Genomic DNA, 18,779 nt, shown 5'->3' on the forward strand with positions numbered 1-18,779 from the left:
GTAGGTATTTCTTTTAGTATCCTAGGACTTGTCAATCTTTAGTCCCATTAATTTCCCTAGCATTTTTACTCTTGTGATAATTATTGTATCTATTTCTTTTCTTCTTTTTGTCCTTTGGTTAACCTCTTCTACTGTGAAGACTGATATAGAGTATTAATTCAACACCTCTGCCATTTCCTCGTTCCCCATTAGTATTTCCCAGCCTTGTTCTCTCAGGGACCTATGATCAATTTGGCCCCTCTCTTCCTTTTTATATACTTAAAGAAACATTTGTGTCTATCTTGACATCACCCTTCCCATTCAGCCAGCCACCCTTTCAGTCTCTCACTCATGCACAATTCCCACTCACTCATTTTCTACCCCTCACTCGTTCACCCACCCACTAACTCACCCACTCATCCCTCGCTCACTTGTGCACCTCTCCCACTTTCACTTCCTCACTCACCCATTCAGTCACCCATCTGCTATTCCTCTTTCTTGACATTCATTCACCCACCTCTCCTAGGGACTCAATCATTTAGTCATCACTCGCAAACTTTGCTCCAGTCCCATTGCAGCGGCCCAGTGCAAAGATTTTTGACCTGCTGGATTCATTGTGGTTATCTTCACAAATGCTGCCTAACCTGCTGGTGATTTCCAGCCTTGGTTTCATTTCTGATTTCCCCCATCTATTTTATTTTGCTTTTGTGTTCTCTAGATCAATTCCTGCAATGAAATTGGTTTCTCTGTGTCCAGAGTTTCTGGAGGTTTGGAAAATGGATTGTGATCTCATTGAAGCTTAGTGATTCTGAGGGAGATTGACATAGAGTTGTTGACAGGATGTTTCCTTTAACTGGAGAGTCTAAAACTATGAGATACAGGCTTGGGAAAAGAGGCCAAACATTCGGACTGAAATGAGGAAATTCTTCACTGTGAATGTTGTTATTCATTTAGAATATAGAACAGTACAGCACAGAATAGGCCCTTCAGCCCACGATGTTGTGCCGACCATTAATCCTCATGTAACGTAAACCTAATGTATGAACCCTCAAATTTCTGTGACCATATGCATGTCCAGCAGTCTCTTAAATATCCCTAATGACCTTGCTTCCACAACTGCTGCTGGCAATGCTCTCTCAACTCTCTGCGTAAAGAACCCGCCTCTGACGTCCCCTCTATACTTTCCACCAAACATTTTAAAACTATGACCCCACGTGTTAACAATTTCTGCCTTGGAAAAATGTATCTGGCTATCAACTCTATCTATGCCTCTCATTATCTTGTATACCTCAATTAGGTCTCCTCTCCTCCTTTCCTCCAATGAAAAAGTCCAAGCTCAGTCAACCTCTCTTCATAAGATAAGCCCTCCATTCCAGGCAGCATCCTGGTAAACCTCCTCTGAACCCTCTCCAAAGCATCCACATCTTTCGTATAATAGGGCGACCAGAACTGGACACAGTATTCCAAGTGCGATCTAACCAAAGTTTTATAGAGCTGTAACAAGATCTCACGACTCTTAAACTCAATCCTCCTGTTAATGAAAGCCAAAACACCAAATGCTTTCTTAACAACCCTGACCACCTGGGTGGCAATTTTAAGGGATCTATGTACCTGCACACCAAGACCCCTCTGTTCCTCCACACAGCCAAGAATCCTGTCTTTAATCCTGTACTCAACTTTCAAGTTCGACCTTCCAAAATGCATCACTTCGCATTTATCCAAGTTGACCTCCATCTGCCACCTCTCAGTCCATCTCTGCATCCTGTCAATGTCACGCTGCAGCTTACCACAGTCCTCTATACTGGCAACGACACCTCCAACCTTTGTGTCATCTGCAAACTTGCTAACCAATCCTTCAATCTCCTCATCCAAGTCATTAATAAAAATTACAAAGAGTAGAGGCCCAAGAACAGAGTCCTGTGGAACACCACTCACCACTGACTTCCAGGCAGAATACATTCCTTCCACTACCACTTGCTGTCTTCAGTCGACCAGCCAATTCTGTATCCAGACAGCTAAATTTCCCTGTATCCCGTTCCTCCTGACCTTCTGAACGAGCCTACCATGGGAAACCTTATCAAATGCCTTGCTGAAGTCCATATACACCACATCCACCACTCGATCCTCATCATTGTGGGATGTGGGCATCATTAGCTGGCCAAAATTTATTGCCTACCCTTAGTTGCCCTTGGGAATGTGGTGGGGAGCTGCCTTCTTGAACTGCTACAGTCCACCTGCTGTAGGTTGACTCACAATGCCACAAGGGAGGGAATTCCCAGGAGTTTGACCCAGCAACAATGAAGGAACAGTGATATTTTTCCAAGTCATGATGATGAGTAACTTGGAGGGGAACTTGAAAGTGTTTCCATATATCTGCTGTCCTTGTCCTTCTAGATGGAAGTGGTTGGGGGTTTGGAAGGTGTTGTCCCAGGATCCTTTGGTGAATTTCTGCGGTGCATCTTGTAGATAGTACACTCTGCTGCTACTGAGTGTCAATGGTGGAGGGAGTGGATGCTTAGAACATAGAACATAGAAAAATACAGCGCAGTACAGGCCCTTTGGCCCTCGATGTTGCGCCAATCCAAGCCCACCTAACCTACACTAGCCCACTATCCTCCATATGCCTATCCAATGCCCGTTTAAATGCCCATAAAGAGGGAGAGTCCACCACTGCTACTGGCAGGGCATTCCATGAACTCACGACTCGCTGAGTAAAGAATCTACCCCTAACATCTGTCCTATACTTACCACCCCTTAATTTAAAGCTATGCCCCCTCGTAATAGCTGACTCCATACATGGAAACATATACTTTTTACATATACCCTCTGTACTTCATGTAACAATTCCTCCATCTGTCTCTCATTCCATTTATCTATTGTGGCTGTATTGCCAATCAAATGGGCTGCTTTGTCCAGGATGGTATTAAGCTTCTTGAGTATTGTTGGGGCTGCACCCATCCAGACAAATGGGGAATACTCAGTCACTATCCTGACTTGTACCATGTAGATGGTGGACAGCCTTTTGGGAGTCAGGAGCTGAGTTACTTCCTGCAATATTCCAAGCCTCAGACCTGCTGTTGTAGCCACTTCTTTTATGGGATGAGTTCAGTTAAGTTTCTGATCAATGATAACTCTCAGGATGTTGATAGTGGGGCATTTAGTGGTGAATGTCAGGAGTGATGGTTAGATTGTTTCTTATTGATAATGGTCATATCCAGGCATTTTTGTGGCGTGAATGTTAATTGCCACTTGTCAGTCCAAGCCTGGATATTGTTCAGATCTTCTTACTTTTGAACATGGACTGCATCAGTATCTGAGGAGTCACGAATTCTAAACATTGTGTAATCATCAGCAGACAACCCCATTTCTTACCTTATGACGGAGGGAAGGTCATTGATAAAGCAGCCTCGAACCCTACCTTGAGGAACTCCTGCAGAGATGTCTTGGAGCTGAGATGACTGACCTACAACAACCACAACCGTCTTCCAATGTGTCAGGTATGACTCTGGCCACTGGAGAGTTTGCCCCCCCCCCCCGCCCCGATATCCATTGATTCCAGCTTTGCTAGGGCTCCTTGAAGCCACACTTGGTTGCATGCAACCTAGATGTCAAGGGCTGTCACTCTCACCTCCCCTCTGAATTCAGCTTTTTTGTCCGTGTTTGAACCAAGGCTGGAATGACACTGAGTGGCCCAGGCAAAACCCACACTGGGCATCGCTGAGCAGGTGCTGCTTGATTAGCACTGTTGATGACACCCTCCATCACTTTACTGATGATCAAGAGTAGGCTGATGGGGCAATAATTGGCCTGGTTGGATTTGCCCTGCTTTTTATGGACAGGGCGTACTTGGAGAAAGTGAGGACTGCAGATGCTGGAGATCAGAGTCGAGAGTGTGGTGCTGAAAAAGCACAGCAGGTCAGGCAGCATCTGAGGAGCAGGAGAATTGATGTTTCGGACATAAGCCCTTCATGTTGATGCCCAAAACAGCAGTGTTCCGTAACTATCCTCATTTTGTCCAGAAACAGCAGGTTAATGAGAGGACACTTTGCCTGGGAGGCCTCGACATCCAACCATATCAAAGTCGAGTCCTCACAGGCCCAATCACATTCAAAAGATAGAAGGGAGCTCAATTGAAGTGTTCTGACGTCCGGGAGGTCCACTCCTCCCAACCCCTCGGGCATTTGCACTTTTGTAAGCTTGATAAGGGGCCACTTATGGTGCCAGATAGAAAAGAACTAAACCAACCATTCAGATTCTGAAACGTTTGTCTTGGAAAAAGCAATGGAAGCATCTGCAGAGGGTATAATAAGCGAGGAAGAATATTCATTTTAATAAGAACAACTCGACCTAGCCATGATATTGGAAACGGCCCCCCATCTTTGAACGTTTTGTTTAATGTTGTCAAACAAATGAACAAAGTTAGCCTTGAATAACTGATCAAAATGAGGGGTAACAGAAAGGCCCAAATAAAGAGAGCCTCCTTTTGCCCACTTAAAGGGGCACCCACCTTCAACATCCGGTATTCCTCTAAGACCACCCCCCCAACCCCCGGCCCCAATAGGCATAGCCTCAGATTTTGAAAAATTTGTCTTGTAACCTGAGAAAAAGCCAAATGAATTAACACACTGTATCAAATAGGGCACCAAAACTGCCAGGTTCGAAAGAGAAATGAGAACATCATCCACATATCATGTGACCTTATGCACCTTCGAGCCCACCTTTGGGGCAGCTATGTAAGGGTCCCAACGAATGGCCTCTGCCAGCGGCTCAATCACCAATGTGATGAGTAAACTTGAGAAGGAACAGGCTTGCCCACTGCCCCCTACCAATGTTAAAATGATCAGACCGTATACCATTAGGGAGAACCACAGCCAGAGGATCACTGTAAAGGACCCTTACCCATCTAGTAAACACTTCACCCAGGCCAAACCGCTCCAGAGTTTAAAACAGATACAGCCATTCCACCTGGTCAAATGCCTTCTCCGCATCCATGGAAATCAGCAACCCTTGATCCGATTGCTGCTGGCACACTTGAATCACGTTAAGCAGTCCCCTAACATTTTTAGAAGATCGAAAACCCTGGCTGATTCTCCTTAACAATAGAGGGCAACATCCTTTCCAACTTCAATGCCAGAGTCTTTGATAAAATTTTAAAAATCGGAGTTTAAAAATGAGATGGGTCTGTAAGAAGCACAGTCTTCCAAGGTCTCCCCTTTCTTGAGGATAAGGGAGGTATTCGCCTGTCTTAAGGATGGAGGGAGGCAACCCCGACTGTGAATAGTTACACATGTTTAGCATCGGTCCTGATAGTACCTTTATAAATTCTTTATAAAACTCACTGGGAAGACCATCAGGACCAGGTGGCTTACCACTTTGAAGTTGCCTCACTGCCTCCTGTATCTCTTGGGCAGTTAAGCTAGCACTAAGGAGAGATGCCTGTTTAGCAGACGCACCAGGAAGATCCAGATTCCTAAAAAAAACTCCACCTTATCTCATCTATCCTCACAGCATTCAGACTGGTAAAGTTCAGAGTAAAACCTCTGAAACGCCTCAGTGATCTTTTTAACATCGTAAGTAAGAGTCCCATTCCCATCCCGAATAGAAGCAATAGACTGGGAGGCATTTTTCTTCCTGACCAAATATGTCAAATATTTACCCGGCCTATCACCATGCTCAAACAGCCTCTGCTTCACAAGGGAAAGTTGCTAATCCTTGTGTGGCATTTATGAGAATTGGAAAACAATGTAAAATCTCTGCCCATAGGGTGTAAATGTCTCCAAGCGTCTACCAACCAGTTCCAGACACACATCACCCAACTGCTTAGATTGTGAAGAAAGGTCTAGGGGGCCTTTGGGCATTTTCTCTAGCACAGGATCTATAACGCAATTAAAGTCTCTTTTCCCCCCATCACCAGCTCTCTTCCCCCTCCCCCCACCCCCACTCCCCCCCCCCCCCCCCCCCCACACACACACACAAAATTATATGCCAGGATGCCAAGGCCATCAGCTTAGTGCATCATTCAGAAATGTAACAAGGTGGGCCGGAGGACAGTAGACACTCAAAATATCATATTCCTCGCCATGCGTAAGGGCTTTAAGAATAACAAACTGACCATGCTCATCTTTAATACAATCCATTAAATTAAATGGGAGACCTTTCTAGATGAGTATTGCCACTCCCCTGCTCGATTACTAAAAGCTGAGAAAAACACCCAATCAAACTCGCCCTGCTGTAACTTCGTGTTCCTTGTCATTGAGATGAGTCTCCAGCAAAAGGGCAACATCCACTCTCTACTCCGCTCGACAACACCTTTTCTCTTTTAACTGGCCTAATGAATTCCTCTGATATTCCAGGTGCACCATTTAAGAATGCTGCTAACCACGATCCTCTCCAATCACCTTTGACCTGCCGAGAGGAAGAATTAATCTTGCAACACATTGAGCATACTCGAAAGGAGACTTATAGACTCTATTTACCAAAAAAAACTAACTACAAAACACACAAAGCACTTAATGGGGGACTCTACCTCCTGCCCACAGAGGGCGCTTTTATTTCCCACACACCCCTCCATCCCCTCTTTCAGCTTGAGTCATACTCCAAACCCAAGCAATGGGAGAAACCAAACAACGGATGGTGTAAACACAAAGGTACAACAAAAACAGTGAGCACTCTTCGCTCCCCCCCACCCCCCCCCCGCCACAAAATACCCCCACCTACTCCAGCTCGGAGAGGGAAAAAACCCACCAACAACAACTTTGGGAAAAGAGTGAAAGTACATGAAATAAAGGCAAGACAAAAAAAACACAGACATTATTGTCCATGTCCATAAATACATCTACACTATTTTAAAGTGTCCAAGAGTTTTTGGCTTGCTCCAAGGAATCAAATGACCCCACCATCTCCTTGTAAATAATACAAAGCACTGCTGGGTATCTCTTCGAATATTGAATACCAAGGTCATTTAACCTTCGCTTAGCCTCATCAAACGATTTCCTGTTATGAATCACTGCCACGGAAAAGTCCTTGGAAAAACATTATCTTAGTTCCCCAATAGGTCAGGGCCTACGGTCCCCCCCAACCTTCTGCAAGTTTCCATGACTCTCTGCTTGTCCCACGAAATCACATCAGAACCGGGTGGAGGTGCTGACCTTGACCGGATCTGCGCACTGCAACCCGGTGAGCTCTGTCAGCCTTCACCCGGTCTGTCTCGGCGTCCCATCTGTGAAATTATGGCAACCAGTCTTCAAAATAACTTGCTGGCAGCCCACCTTCTACTCCCTCTGACAGGCCAACGACCCGGATTTTCTTCCTCCTACCTCGATTTTCCAGGTCATCTACTTGCTCAGTCAGGGCCCAACCTTGTTTCTGAAGGGCTTGGATCCACCCCGCCGAGGATTTGACCTCAGTCTCCGATGCTGTAGTCTACCACTCAACCTCTTCAACTCGCATCCTGAGCCCTTCCAACTCCTTCTCATGCTTTTGCAGCATGGCTAAGATGGGCTTCGGTCGATTACGAGTTTTTTCCCTCATCTCCCGGATCAGCTGTCGGATCGCTTCGAGTTCTTCCGCAATGTTCGGCTGGGCAGGAATTTCTTTCACAGCTGCCGAGGGAGCTGCAGCTGCTTCCCCAATTGCAGTCTCTGGCCTGCCCCCTGTTTTTGGCGAATGTCCCGAGTGTTGAGACTTGGCCCTTTGCCTCCCCTTAGTCAGTCTCACATGCTCAGAAAAGGATTTAAGTGGTTGTATTACCGTTTAACAATAATTTTTTTCAAAAAAACTAAGGTGGGGTAAAAAAAAATTACTGCCCTGGGTGGGGTTGCAGAGCTCAGCAAGGCTGATTGCCGCCATCTTGAATCCCCCCTCCAATGAGTTGTTTAATCGTCTACCACCGTTCAAAACTGGATGTAGCAGGACTGCAAAGTTTGGATCTGATCTGTTGGCTGTGGGATCACTTAGCTCTACTACTTGCTGCTTATGCTGTTTGTCATGCAGATAGTTCTTTTTGGAAGCTTCACCAGATTGACACCTGATCTTTAGGTATGCCTGGTTATGTTCCTGGCATGCCCTCCTGCACTCTCCATTGAATCAGGGTTGATCCCCTGACTAGATGGTAATGATTGAGTGAGGGGTTAACCAGGCCATGAGGTAGCAGATTATACTGGATTACAATTGTGCTGCTGTTGATGGCCCACTGTGCATCCTGGATGCCCAGTCTTGATTTGTTATATCTGTTCAAAGTCTGTTTCATTTAGTCCAGTGATAGTGCCACAAAACATAAGGAAATTATTCTCAATGTGAAGGCAGGACTTTGTCTCCACAGGACAGTGCGGTGGTCACTCTTATTGATATTGTCATGGATAGATGCTTCTGCAGCTGGCAGATTGGTAAGGATGAGGTCAAGAATGTTTTTCCCTCTTGTTGGTTCTCTCACCACCTGCCACAGGCCCAGCCTAGCAGCTGTGTCCTTTAGGCTCAATCAGTAATATTTGTACTGAGCCACTCTTGGTGATGGAGATTGAAATCCCCCATCCAGAGTATATTTTGTGTCCTTGTCATCCTCAGTGCTTCTTCCAAGTGTTGATCAACATGGAGGCATACCGATTCATCAGCTGAGAGAGGATGATATGTGGTAATCAGGAAATTTCCTTGCTTGTGTTTAACCTGAAGCCACGAGACTTCATGGGGTCCAAAGTCAATGTTGAGGACTCCCTGAGCAACTTCCTCCCAACTGTATGACACTGTGGTACCCCCTCTGCTGGTTCTGTCCTGCCTGTCCATGACCAAGGATAGCAGTGGTGGTGTCTGGGACTCAGTCATACTCACGGAATCATACCTTATGGACAATGTCAAGCTGTTGCTTGTGAGACATCTCTCCTAATTTTAGCACTAGCCTCTAGATGTTAGTAAGGAGGACTTTGTAGGGTTGACAGGGCCGTTTCTGCCATTGTCTTTTCCACTGCCTAGATCAATGCCAGGTGATCCGTTAAGTTTCATTTCTTTGGGACATTGCAGCAATTGGTATAGCTGAATGGCTTGCTAGGCCATTTCAGAGGGCAGTTGAGAGTCAACCACATTGCTGTGGGTCTGGAGTCACATGTAGGCCAGACCAGGTAAGGAGGGCAGATTGCTTTTCCTGAAGGACATTAATGATCCAGATGAGTGTTTTTTTTGACTAATGACAGTGATTTCATGGTGATTAGTGGATTCTTAATTCCAGTTTTTTTTTATTGAATTCAAATTCCACACTCTGCCGTGGTGGGATTCAAACCTGGGCCCCCCCCCGAACATTATCTGACTTTCTGGATTAATAATCTAGTGATAATGCCACTAAGCCATTGCCTATCCGATTCACCAGCAGAGGGAGGACAGTACGTGATAATCAGAAGTCTCCTTGCCTGTGTTTAACCTGAAGCTATGAGGCTTCCTGGGATCCAGATTGGTCCCAGAGAGTTGTGACTGCTAAGTTGTTAAACATTTTCAATCACAGAATCCCTACAGTACAGAAGGACGCCATTCAGCCCATCAAGTCTGTACTAACCCTATGAAGAGCATCCCATCCAGACCTAGCCCTCCCACCCTATTCTCATAACCCAATAGCATTTCTCATGGTTAATCCATTTAGCCTGCAGAACCTTGGTGACTATGGGCCATTTAGCATGGCCAATCCACCTAACCTGCTTACCTTTGGACTGTGGGAAGAAACTGGATCATTTGGCAAAAACCCAAACAGAACGAGAACAATGTACAAACCTCTCACAGACAGTCACCTAAGGCTGGTTCCCTGGCATTGTGAGGCAGCTGTGCTGATCACTGAGCCACCGTGCCACCGAAACCTCTGTTCCTAGGTGGTCTCGAGTCATCAAATTTTCAGATAACAGCTGAACATGCTGACGACTAATGCTACAGAGACAGGTAAAGGAATTTGGGATGTTTGGGCTTGCAGGAAGCCATTGGCAATCTGGATCAGGCAGGAAGGAAAGTCTGTACAGATGTGTCATATTTAGGTTAGCAAGATGTAATAAATGAACTGCCATAGGGATCAGTGCTGCAACCTCAACTATTTACAGTTGATGCCAGTGACTGGGTTGAAGGAACTAAATATATGGTAGCTAAATTTGCTGAAGACATCAAGATGCGTAGGAGATTAAGTTGTGAGTCTGCTAAGTGTGTAAATACATTGAGAATAGCTGAAAGTTTGGGCACATGAAATATAATGTCAGAAGATGTGAACTTGCATACTTTGTCAAAAAGAATAAAAATGTAGCATATTGTTTAAATTGTAGAACTCTGAGGTACTGAGGGATCTATATGTTTGGTACATGAATTTCTCAGCATTAGTATGCAGGTACAGCAAGTGATTAAGAAGGCAAAATGCCCCTTGCAAGGGGAATGGAGTATAAAAGTAGGCATGTTTACGACAGTTTTACATGATATTGGCGAAACCAAGTCTGAACAATGTGCACAGTTTTTGTCTCCTTATTTAAGAAAGGGAACAATTGCAACAGAAGCTTTTCAGAAGTTCATTCGACTGACTCCTGGAATGAGGGGATTATTGAAGAGGAAAGTTTGGACGAGCTTAGTTTTTAACCATTGGAGTTTAGAAGAATGAAAGCTGGCCTTATTGAAACACAGAAGATGCTGGGGATATTTTAAATCTGAAAGGATGTTTTCCTTGTGGAGATCTAGAATAGGGGAGAGTTTCAAAGGAAAATAGGTCTCCTATTGAAGAAAGAGATGAGAATTATTTTCCGAGAGTCTGTGGAACTTTCGTTCCTCAGAGAATGATGAAGGAAAGATCATAGGATATTTTTAATACAGAGGTAGATGGATACTTGATTAAGAAGCGAGTCAAAGGGTATTGCACATGTTCTTGAATGCAAAGTTGAGGCCGCAGTCTTGATTCTAACTCGTGAAAGTGGCAAAAAGGCCACAGTGCTGCTGAGTCTCCTCATCAATCTACCATTCTGTTTGGATTTTCTGTCTTAAATTGTAATCTGTTGATAAACAATGGTGTCTGAGACTGCACAGGCTAAAAACTGATTCATTTTGCCTGGCATATAACAAGAGTGAGCATACGAAATAGTAGTGTGACCTTTTTTTTATCTGCAGGATACCGGTATGTTATCCTTGATGTTCCACTCTTGTTTGAGACTAACAAGTTGCTCAGGTTTATGAAGCATACTGTTGTTGTTTATTGGTAAGTTTATGTAAATCTGCTTAAACCTACTAGTATTGTCATTGATCATACTCAGTAGTCTATATGCCAAAGAATTATGAACACCCTATACTTTGTCTCTGACATTTACCCTAGTTGAAATTGATATTTAAAAAGGTGTCCAATATATTGACTATTCTAAAAGCAAACTGTTGGGGGGTCATAATTTTGGGGTCAGTATGAAGGCATTGTAGCCTGAACACTATTTTCCATGCCCAGGGAGTGCATGTCAGCTGGTCTTTAATGCATGAAAAATACTGCACAAAGCGCTTTACAGGATGGGTCATTGAAAGTTGGGGATGATACAAAACAAGTGGGAATAGGAAACCTGTCCAAGTCTTAATTTTTCCCTTTTCTTAACTAAATGCTTCAACTGTTAGTTTTTGCTCAGATCACACAACACATACCAGGAACGAGACTTGTTTTTTCCTGCTTGATATAACTTAGTACCACACCACTTAAATTACTTGTTGATTGACTCAGATAACAAAATCAAAAGTGATGAGTAATTTGTAGAATAATACAGTGCAAAACGTAGCAACTTAACCTGTTCTATCTGTGCTTTATAATTGTATCTCTTTGTAAAGCATTATTACCACTTCCTCCTGTTCTTTTCCATAGTCTTGTAATTCTTTTCAAATATCTATCCACTTGATGTTTGAAAGTTATTACTGAAAGTGCTTTCAGGCTATGCCAGTGGTGGCATAATGTGGGAATTGTAGGTTAACCTTCCAGATCATAGCATCTTGTTCCTTGTAAAGTAAAACAAAATCCAATTGCCTAGCCCTTTTGGTGATGTCTTGTGTCAGTATGGCTATGCTTGTGACATTTGGCTGACTGCTTTGTTTATTGTGTTGCAGTGACCCTCAGAGCCAGCTGACCCGGTTGATGAAACGAAATCATTTGATGCAGGCGGAGGCAGAGCGCCGCATTGGTGCGCAAATGCCATTGGAGCAGAAGCGGAAGCTGGCAAACCACGTGATTGATAACTCTGGTGACAGTGCCAGTACTTACCGGCAGGTTTGCAAACTGCACACTCAGCTTGAAGACTCGCTGGACTTCTTAGCGGTCCGGTTACTAGCTTTAGTCACTCTGACAGGAATCGGAGGCCTCCTCTGCATATTTATGAAAAGGTGCATTTTTTAATATGAAGATTTGCTCCAGACCGAGTTAAGGTCAGGGCAGGTGCTTCGTTTTCCCGTGAGAAGATCCTTTGTAAGACTGGAGAATGAAACACTGGTTGGAAGTGCTGCTTACTGAATGATCTTCAGTTTTACCTCTCTTTCCCTTTCTTCTCATGATAATTGTCATTACCATTATCTATCTCCAACACTGCAGAGACCAACACTGACGAGACCATTGCCTAAACTATGGATACTCAGAATCCTGCTTCAAATTTTGGTGCTTCAGAAAAAGCAATCAAGTAATGGATTTTTTAGGGTATAGACTTTCTTGCAGTATTGCTGTTCACTGCAACTTTTACGGATATCAAAGACAAGTGACTGGCTGTTGCTAACTTTGTTTAATCTGAGTGAGCACTTGAGGGATGTTTCTGAAATCTGATCTTCAGTAAGTTGCACTCTGTGATCCATTGAGAATGGGCACCATGGCTGCTGCTTTAACTGTAATAACTGAGATGAATCTGAGGCAAGACAATGTCATCACAGGAAGTGAAAACTGGAACTTTCAACGTACTGCCAGTTTATTATAAAAGAAGTGCAACTTGCTCGGGGCATATATAATGCATATGGTGGCACAGTGTGGGAATTGTCACTTAACCACAATTGCTGTGCTTTCTTTCTAGTTCACTATTGTCATATACATTTGCCAGTCAAGCAAGGTAGGTGTTCTCAGATCGTGATGATTCATTTTAAGTGCTGGGCTTTATTTTATCCATTGGGTTTCAATCTAGTAATGTCCACTCAAAGTGGACAATTTTACTATATGAGAAATCAGAAAAATGAATATGTTTTCTAAATTCTCTGTCACTATACATTGGATCAGCAGTATGCTAATTCCTCCAAATAGTGTGGAATAAACAACAACAATCACATACTAAATGAACAACGTTGTAATATTATATGGAAGAATTCTCTCTTTTGATGTTTCATTTTTAAAAATGATGTAGAAAGCCCTGACATGGATCTTTCTGCTGAGTTAATGTTATGCAAATATAGTGGGTGCTGTTGACCTTTGGCAATAACATCAAGGCCCAAGCCCTAATTTACTCTATCCATTAACGTTGATGCAAATCAGGCAAAGTGAAAAAGAGGCTGCCAGCCTGCCATTGTCAAGTTTACCCTATTGCCAGTTTCACATCTAAAGTTTCTTGGAGGATTTCTATTCATTGTATCAGTCTACTGACTATCTGTCATGGTGTTTTGTTCAGACTGGATAATAGGCTGGATAAAATCTACAGGTCTCCAATCAGATAAAGATTTATACATTCATCGGGATCTTTTCAGCAAGTTACTTCCCTACTGCTGCCACAGTCTCCAGGGTTTTCCTTCCCCTGAACTAGTCCTCAGGAGTGGCTTCCCAGGTACTATCACTCTCCAATTACATGCCCAAGTAATCATTCTTAATCTGAGTTGTGATTGCCACCTAGCCAAATGTAGGCAATTTCACATCAGACTGCCATGTTGTTATTGGCTAACATTGGAATGGGGTCCAAAATAACAGTTATTCGAACACTGCCCACCCCCACCAGCACCCCAAGCACCAGGGAAGCTGGTGTCTGTGGTAACATCATTGCCTGCTAGCTGAAATTGACTATCTCGACTTGCACTGACTCAGGTATTTTTGAGTAGGAACATTTCTTGCTTCCCTGAAATAATACGGCTGTATGACTTCTCGTTCATAAGACGGCCCATTTGCAGTCAAAGTCAAAAGACCTAAATTGTCAAAATGTGCTCAAGTGGAATATCCCCAGAGATAACGAGTGTCCTTGCCATTTCAAGCACCATTCTTGGTTTCAGGACAAATGACAGACAGAGATTAAAATCAAACATTAGGGCTTTACAGCTTCAGTTTCTGTCAATCTACTTTAAGCCCCACAATATCCTAAGTGTATAGAGACATCGACCTGTTTCCCACATGTGCATTCTCTGTAATTGCCATCATAGGAAATTTTTAATTGAGTTTCTTTCCCTAAATTTGTCTTTGTAAAATGTCTGACATGTATAAATAAACCAGCATTGTCCTGTGTTTGAATCAATTTGAAAGGAATGGAATTTGAGGCTGAAAGATTTGTTGAAATTATTTTGCATTTTGCTGATGTCATTCGTTTTAAACTAATATTTAAGAAACTGCCTCCTGCAGTATCTGTCATTGTGGATAACATTTTGAACTGTTGTGAGCTGATGACATTTGGCACTTTCTTTCCCTTGAGAGTAACAACAGGGCAAGGTCAGCTGTGTAATCAGATCAAAGTGCTGTAGGCAGGCCACATTATCAATGCCATGCTGAAAGAACAACCAATGGGACAAGCTTCAATGCTAAGAAGTTGTGTCGACCATTTCTCCTAAGTACTAAGTCCCAGTTTTGCTGAACTCCCGGTGGCTAGCTTTCATTCAATGACCTCCTTCTGCAGCTTAGCTGGGCCAGACACTGAATACTGCAAACACCGAGAGATTCACATATATCATGACAAATCACAGCTCAGGCTAAACAGTTATCATTTGTCTTCTGCTGAAGGAGTCTTAAAACTCCTTACAGCCAGTGAACTGTTTTCATTTATTGCACTACAGGGAAAGGTGTTTACTAATTTGCGTACAGCAAGTAAAGGAAAAATGTTCTGTTTCTGTAGCTGTTAATATAAAGAGTAGCAAGAACAAGTGGAGAGCTCCCTTATCATTTTGTGGGTGTTTCACATTAGAATTATAGAATCCCTACAGTGTGGAAGCAGGCCATTCAGCCCGCCAAGTCCGCACTGACCTTCCCAAGAACATTTCCCCTTATCCTAGCCCTGTAACCCTATATTTCCCATGGCCAATCCACTTAGTCTACACACCACTAGACACTGGGCAGTTTAGCATGGCCAATCCACCTTACCTGCAGGTCTTTGGAATGTGGGAGGAAACTGGGGAACCTAGAGGAAACCCACACTGCGCCCCATTCACAAGAGCAATCAGGCATGTCACCATCTCGATTCCCAACTGATGTCTGAGCACTATCATGACCATAGACTGACTCTTTATTCATGCATTGGGGCCACACTGAAACAGGGTACTTGTACATCTGGAGCTTGACTGGGCCATGGATACAGCAGATTCTTCAGGTCAGTATTTATTCATCAATCAATGGCCTCACTAATTTAGACTATCAGTTCATTATCTCATTCAAATATGCAGATCCTGCTGCCATGTTACTGAGAATTTATTTAATTGGTTGTGAAAGCAACTATGGAAATGTAAGTACTTTGGTACTTTTTCCATTTACTTTTAGTCACCATGATGCACAACATACCTAACCAAGAAAGTTAATAAATTGCACCTCGCCTTGGAATCAGTGAAGCTGATGTTTGGGTCTGTGCTGTTCCATCTGTTCTTTTTTGTAATATTTCAGTGCACATGCTTCACTATTTTAGATATGATTCAGCAAGATATGAGTAGCAGAAATGTTTGCATCAGATTTTTGAAAGAGCTTGCCCAATTAGCCATACTCTTCAGCTCTTTCCTTCGTTTCCCCGGAAGTTTATCCATGTCAAGTATAAAATCCCATTCATTTCCGAAATTACAGCATAATCTACTTGTGTCACCCTTTCAAGAAATCCATTCAAACAAATACAGTAAGTTGTTGGAGGGGATTCTGAGGTAGAGGATTTACATGTGTTTGGAAGGCCAAAATAGAGGGCATAGGTTTAAGGTGAAAGGGATTTAAAAGGGACCTGAGGGGCAACATTTTCACACAGAAGGTGTTGCATATGTGGAGTGAACTGCCAGATGAAGTGACAGAGGTGAGTACAATTAAAACATTTAAAAACCATCTGGAAGGGGATATGAATAGGATGGGTTCAGAGAGACATGGGCCAAATGCTGGCTAATGGGACAAGGTCGGATTGGAGTGCCTGGTTGACTTGACCCAAAGGACCTGTTTCCATGCTGTATGACTTTATGAATAAGGAACAAGAGTTGGCCACTCAGTTATTCAAAAAATCATTGTTAATCTGCATATCTCCAATAATCTTTTACTCCCTTGGTAATCAAGGCTCTATCTACATCTGCCTTAAAAAATGTTGAAAAATAAATAAGAGCTACAGGGAGGTAGTTAGTTACTCCTAGAAATGAAGATAGTTGGGTGACTGTTAGAAGGGTAAGAAGCAGTCAGTGCAGCGATCCCCTGTAGCCTATTTTTCACTCTTCCCCCCCCCGCCCCCTGCCCCGCCAAAATCAAATATACTGTTTTGGATACTGTTGGGGAGGTACAATTAACCAGGGGTAAGCCATGGGGTACAGGTCTCTGGCACAAAGTCTGTCCCTGTTGCTAAGAAGGGAAGGGGGTAGAGGAGTGGAGCATTAGTCATTGGGGACTCCACAGGTAGGGGGATGGATAGGAGATTCTGTGGGAGCGAGAGAGACTCACGGTTGATGTGTTTCCTCCCAAATGCTAGGGTCTGTGATGCCTCGGATTGTGGTTTTGGGATCCTTAAGGCGGAGGGGGAGCAGCCCCAGATCATGATCCACATAGGCACCAACGACATAGGAATAGGGTTGTGGATGTAAGGCATAAATTTAGGAATCTATGGTGGAAACTTAGAGCTACAGCAAACAGAGTTGTTGTCTCTGGTTTGTTACCTGTGCCATGTGCTAGGGAGAGAGAGGTGTTGAACACAGGGATGGTGCAGCAGGAAGAGTTTCAGATACCTGGATAGTTAGGGCTCATTCTGGGGTAGGTGGGGCATCTACAAATTGGATGGTCTACACCTGAACCAGAGGTGTACCAATATCCCTGGGGGGGAAATTTGCTAATGCTCTTCAGGAGGGTTTAAACTAATTCAGCAGGGGGATGGGAACCTGAATTGTAGCTCCATTGTACAGGAGGTTGAGAGTAGTGAGGTCATGAATAAGATTTCAAGGTCGCAGGAGTGTTCCTCCAGGCAGGAAGGTGGTTTGAAGTGTGTCTACTTCAACACTAGAAGCATCTGGAATAAGTTGGGTGAACTTGCAGCATAGGTTGGTACCTGGAAGTTCGATGTTGTCGCCATTTTGGAGACATGGGGGGATAGAGCAAGGATTGGAATGGTTGTTGCAGGTTCTGGGGTTTAGATGTTTCAGTAAGAACAGAGAAGATGGTGAAAGAGGGGGAGATGTGACATTGTTAGTCAAGGATACAATTACAGTAGCAGAAAGGATGTTCGATGAGGACTCGTTTATTGAGGAAATATGGGCTGAGGTTAGAAACAGGAAGGGAGAGGTCACCCTGGGAGTTTTCTATAGGCCTCTGAAAAGTCCCAGAGATGTAGAGGAAAGGATAGCAAACACGATTCTGGACAGGAGCGAGAGTAACAGGGTAGTTGTTAAAGGGGACTTTAACTTTCCAAATATTGACTAGAAACGCTATAGTTTGAGAAATTTAGATGGGTCAGTTTTTGTCCAATGTGTGCAGGATGATTTCCAGACAGTATGTAGACAAGCCAACAAGAGATGAGGCTACATTGGATTTGGTACTGGGTAATGAACCCAGCCAGATGTTAGATTTTGGTGATGGTGGCTACAATTCAGTTATGCTTACTTTAACGATGGAAAGGGATAGGTAAACACTGCAGGGTAAGAGTTATAGCTGGGGGAAAGGCAATTACGATGCAATTAGGCAAGACTTAGGATGCATAGGATGGGGATGAAAACTGCAGGGGATGGGCACAATTGAAATGTGGAGCTTATCAAGGAACAGTTACTATGTGTCCTTGATAAGTATGTACCCGTCAGGCAGGGAGGAAGTGGTCAAGCAAAGAGCCATGGTTTACTAAAGAAGTTGAATCTTCTGCCAAGAGCAAGAAGGAGGCTTATGTAAAGGTGATCACAATCACCTGACGAAGGAGCGTCGCTCCGAAAGCTAGTGTGCTTCCAATTAAACCTGTTGGACTATAACCTGGTGTTGTATGGTTTTTAACTATGTAAAGGTGAGATGTGAAAGCTCAGTTAGGGCAATTGAGAGTTACAAGTTAGTGAGGAAGGACCTAAAGAGAGAGCTAAGAAGAGCCAGGAGGGAACATGAGAAGTCTTTGGCAGGTAGGACAAGGAAAACCCTAAAACTTTCTACAGGTATATCAGGAATAAAAGAATGACTAGAGTAAGATTAGCTCAAGGACAATAGTGGGAAGTTGTGCATGGACTTTGAAGAAATAAGAGAGGTGCTAAATGAATATTTTGCATCAGTATTCACACAGGAAAAGGACCATGCTGTTGAGGAGAATACTGAGGTAGAGGCAATTAGACTAGGCGGGATTGAGGTTTATAAGGGGGAGATGTTAGCAATTCTGAAAAGTCTGAAAATAGATAAGTCCCTGGGCTGGATGGGATTTATCCTAGGACTCTCTGGGAAACTAGGGAGGAGTTTGCAGAGCCTTTGGCTTTGATCTTTATGT

The 18,779-nt window shown here is 43.6% G+C and overlaps 1 protein-coding gene across 3 annotated transcripts in view; it reads left to right on the top strand.

The window, feature by feature from the left end:
* The window catches only part of dcakd (dephospho-CoA kinase domain containing), a 33,656-nt gene extending 19,245 nt beyond the window's left edge, over positions 1-14,411 (top strand). For all 3 annotated transcript variants that reach the window (XM_072561918.1, XM_072561919.1, XM_072561920.1), the window contains exons 4-5: positions 11,089-11,176; positions 12,055-14,411. In XM_072561918.1, the coding sequence (XP_072418019.1) occupies positions 11,089-11,176; positions 12,055-12,340 (374 nt within the window). In that variant the 3' untranslated portion in view covers positions 12,341-14,411. The remainder of the gene's footprint in view (positions 1-11,088; positions 11,177-12,054) is intronic.
* The last annotated feature ends 4,368 nt before the right edge of the window (positions 14,412-18,779 follow it).

Source organism: Chiloscyllium punctatum, chromosome 42 (genome assembly GCF_047496795.1).
Source record: "Chiloscyllium punctatum isolate Juve2018m chromosome 42, sChiPun1.3, whole genome shotgun sequence".
In the NCBI taxonomy this organism is placed as follows: domain Eukaryota; kingdom Metazoa; phylum Chordata; class Chondrichthyes; order Orectolobiformes; family Hemiscylliidae; genus Chiloscyllium; species Chiloscyllium punctatum.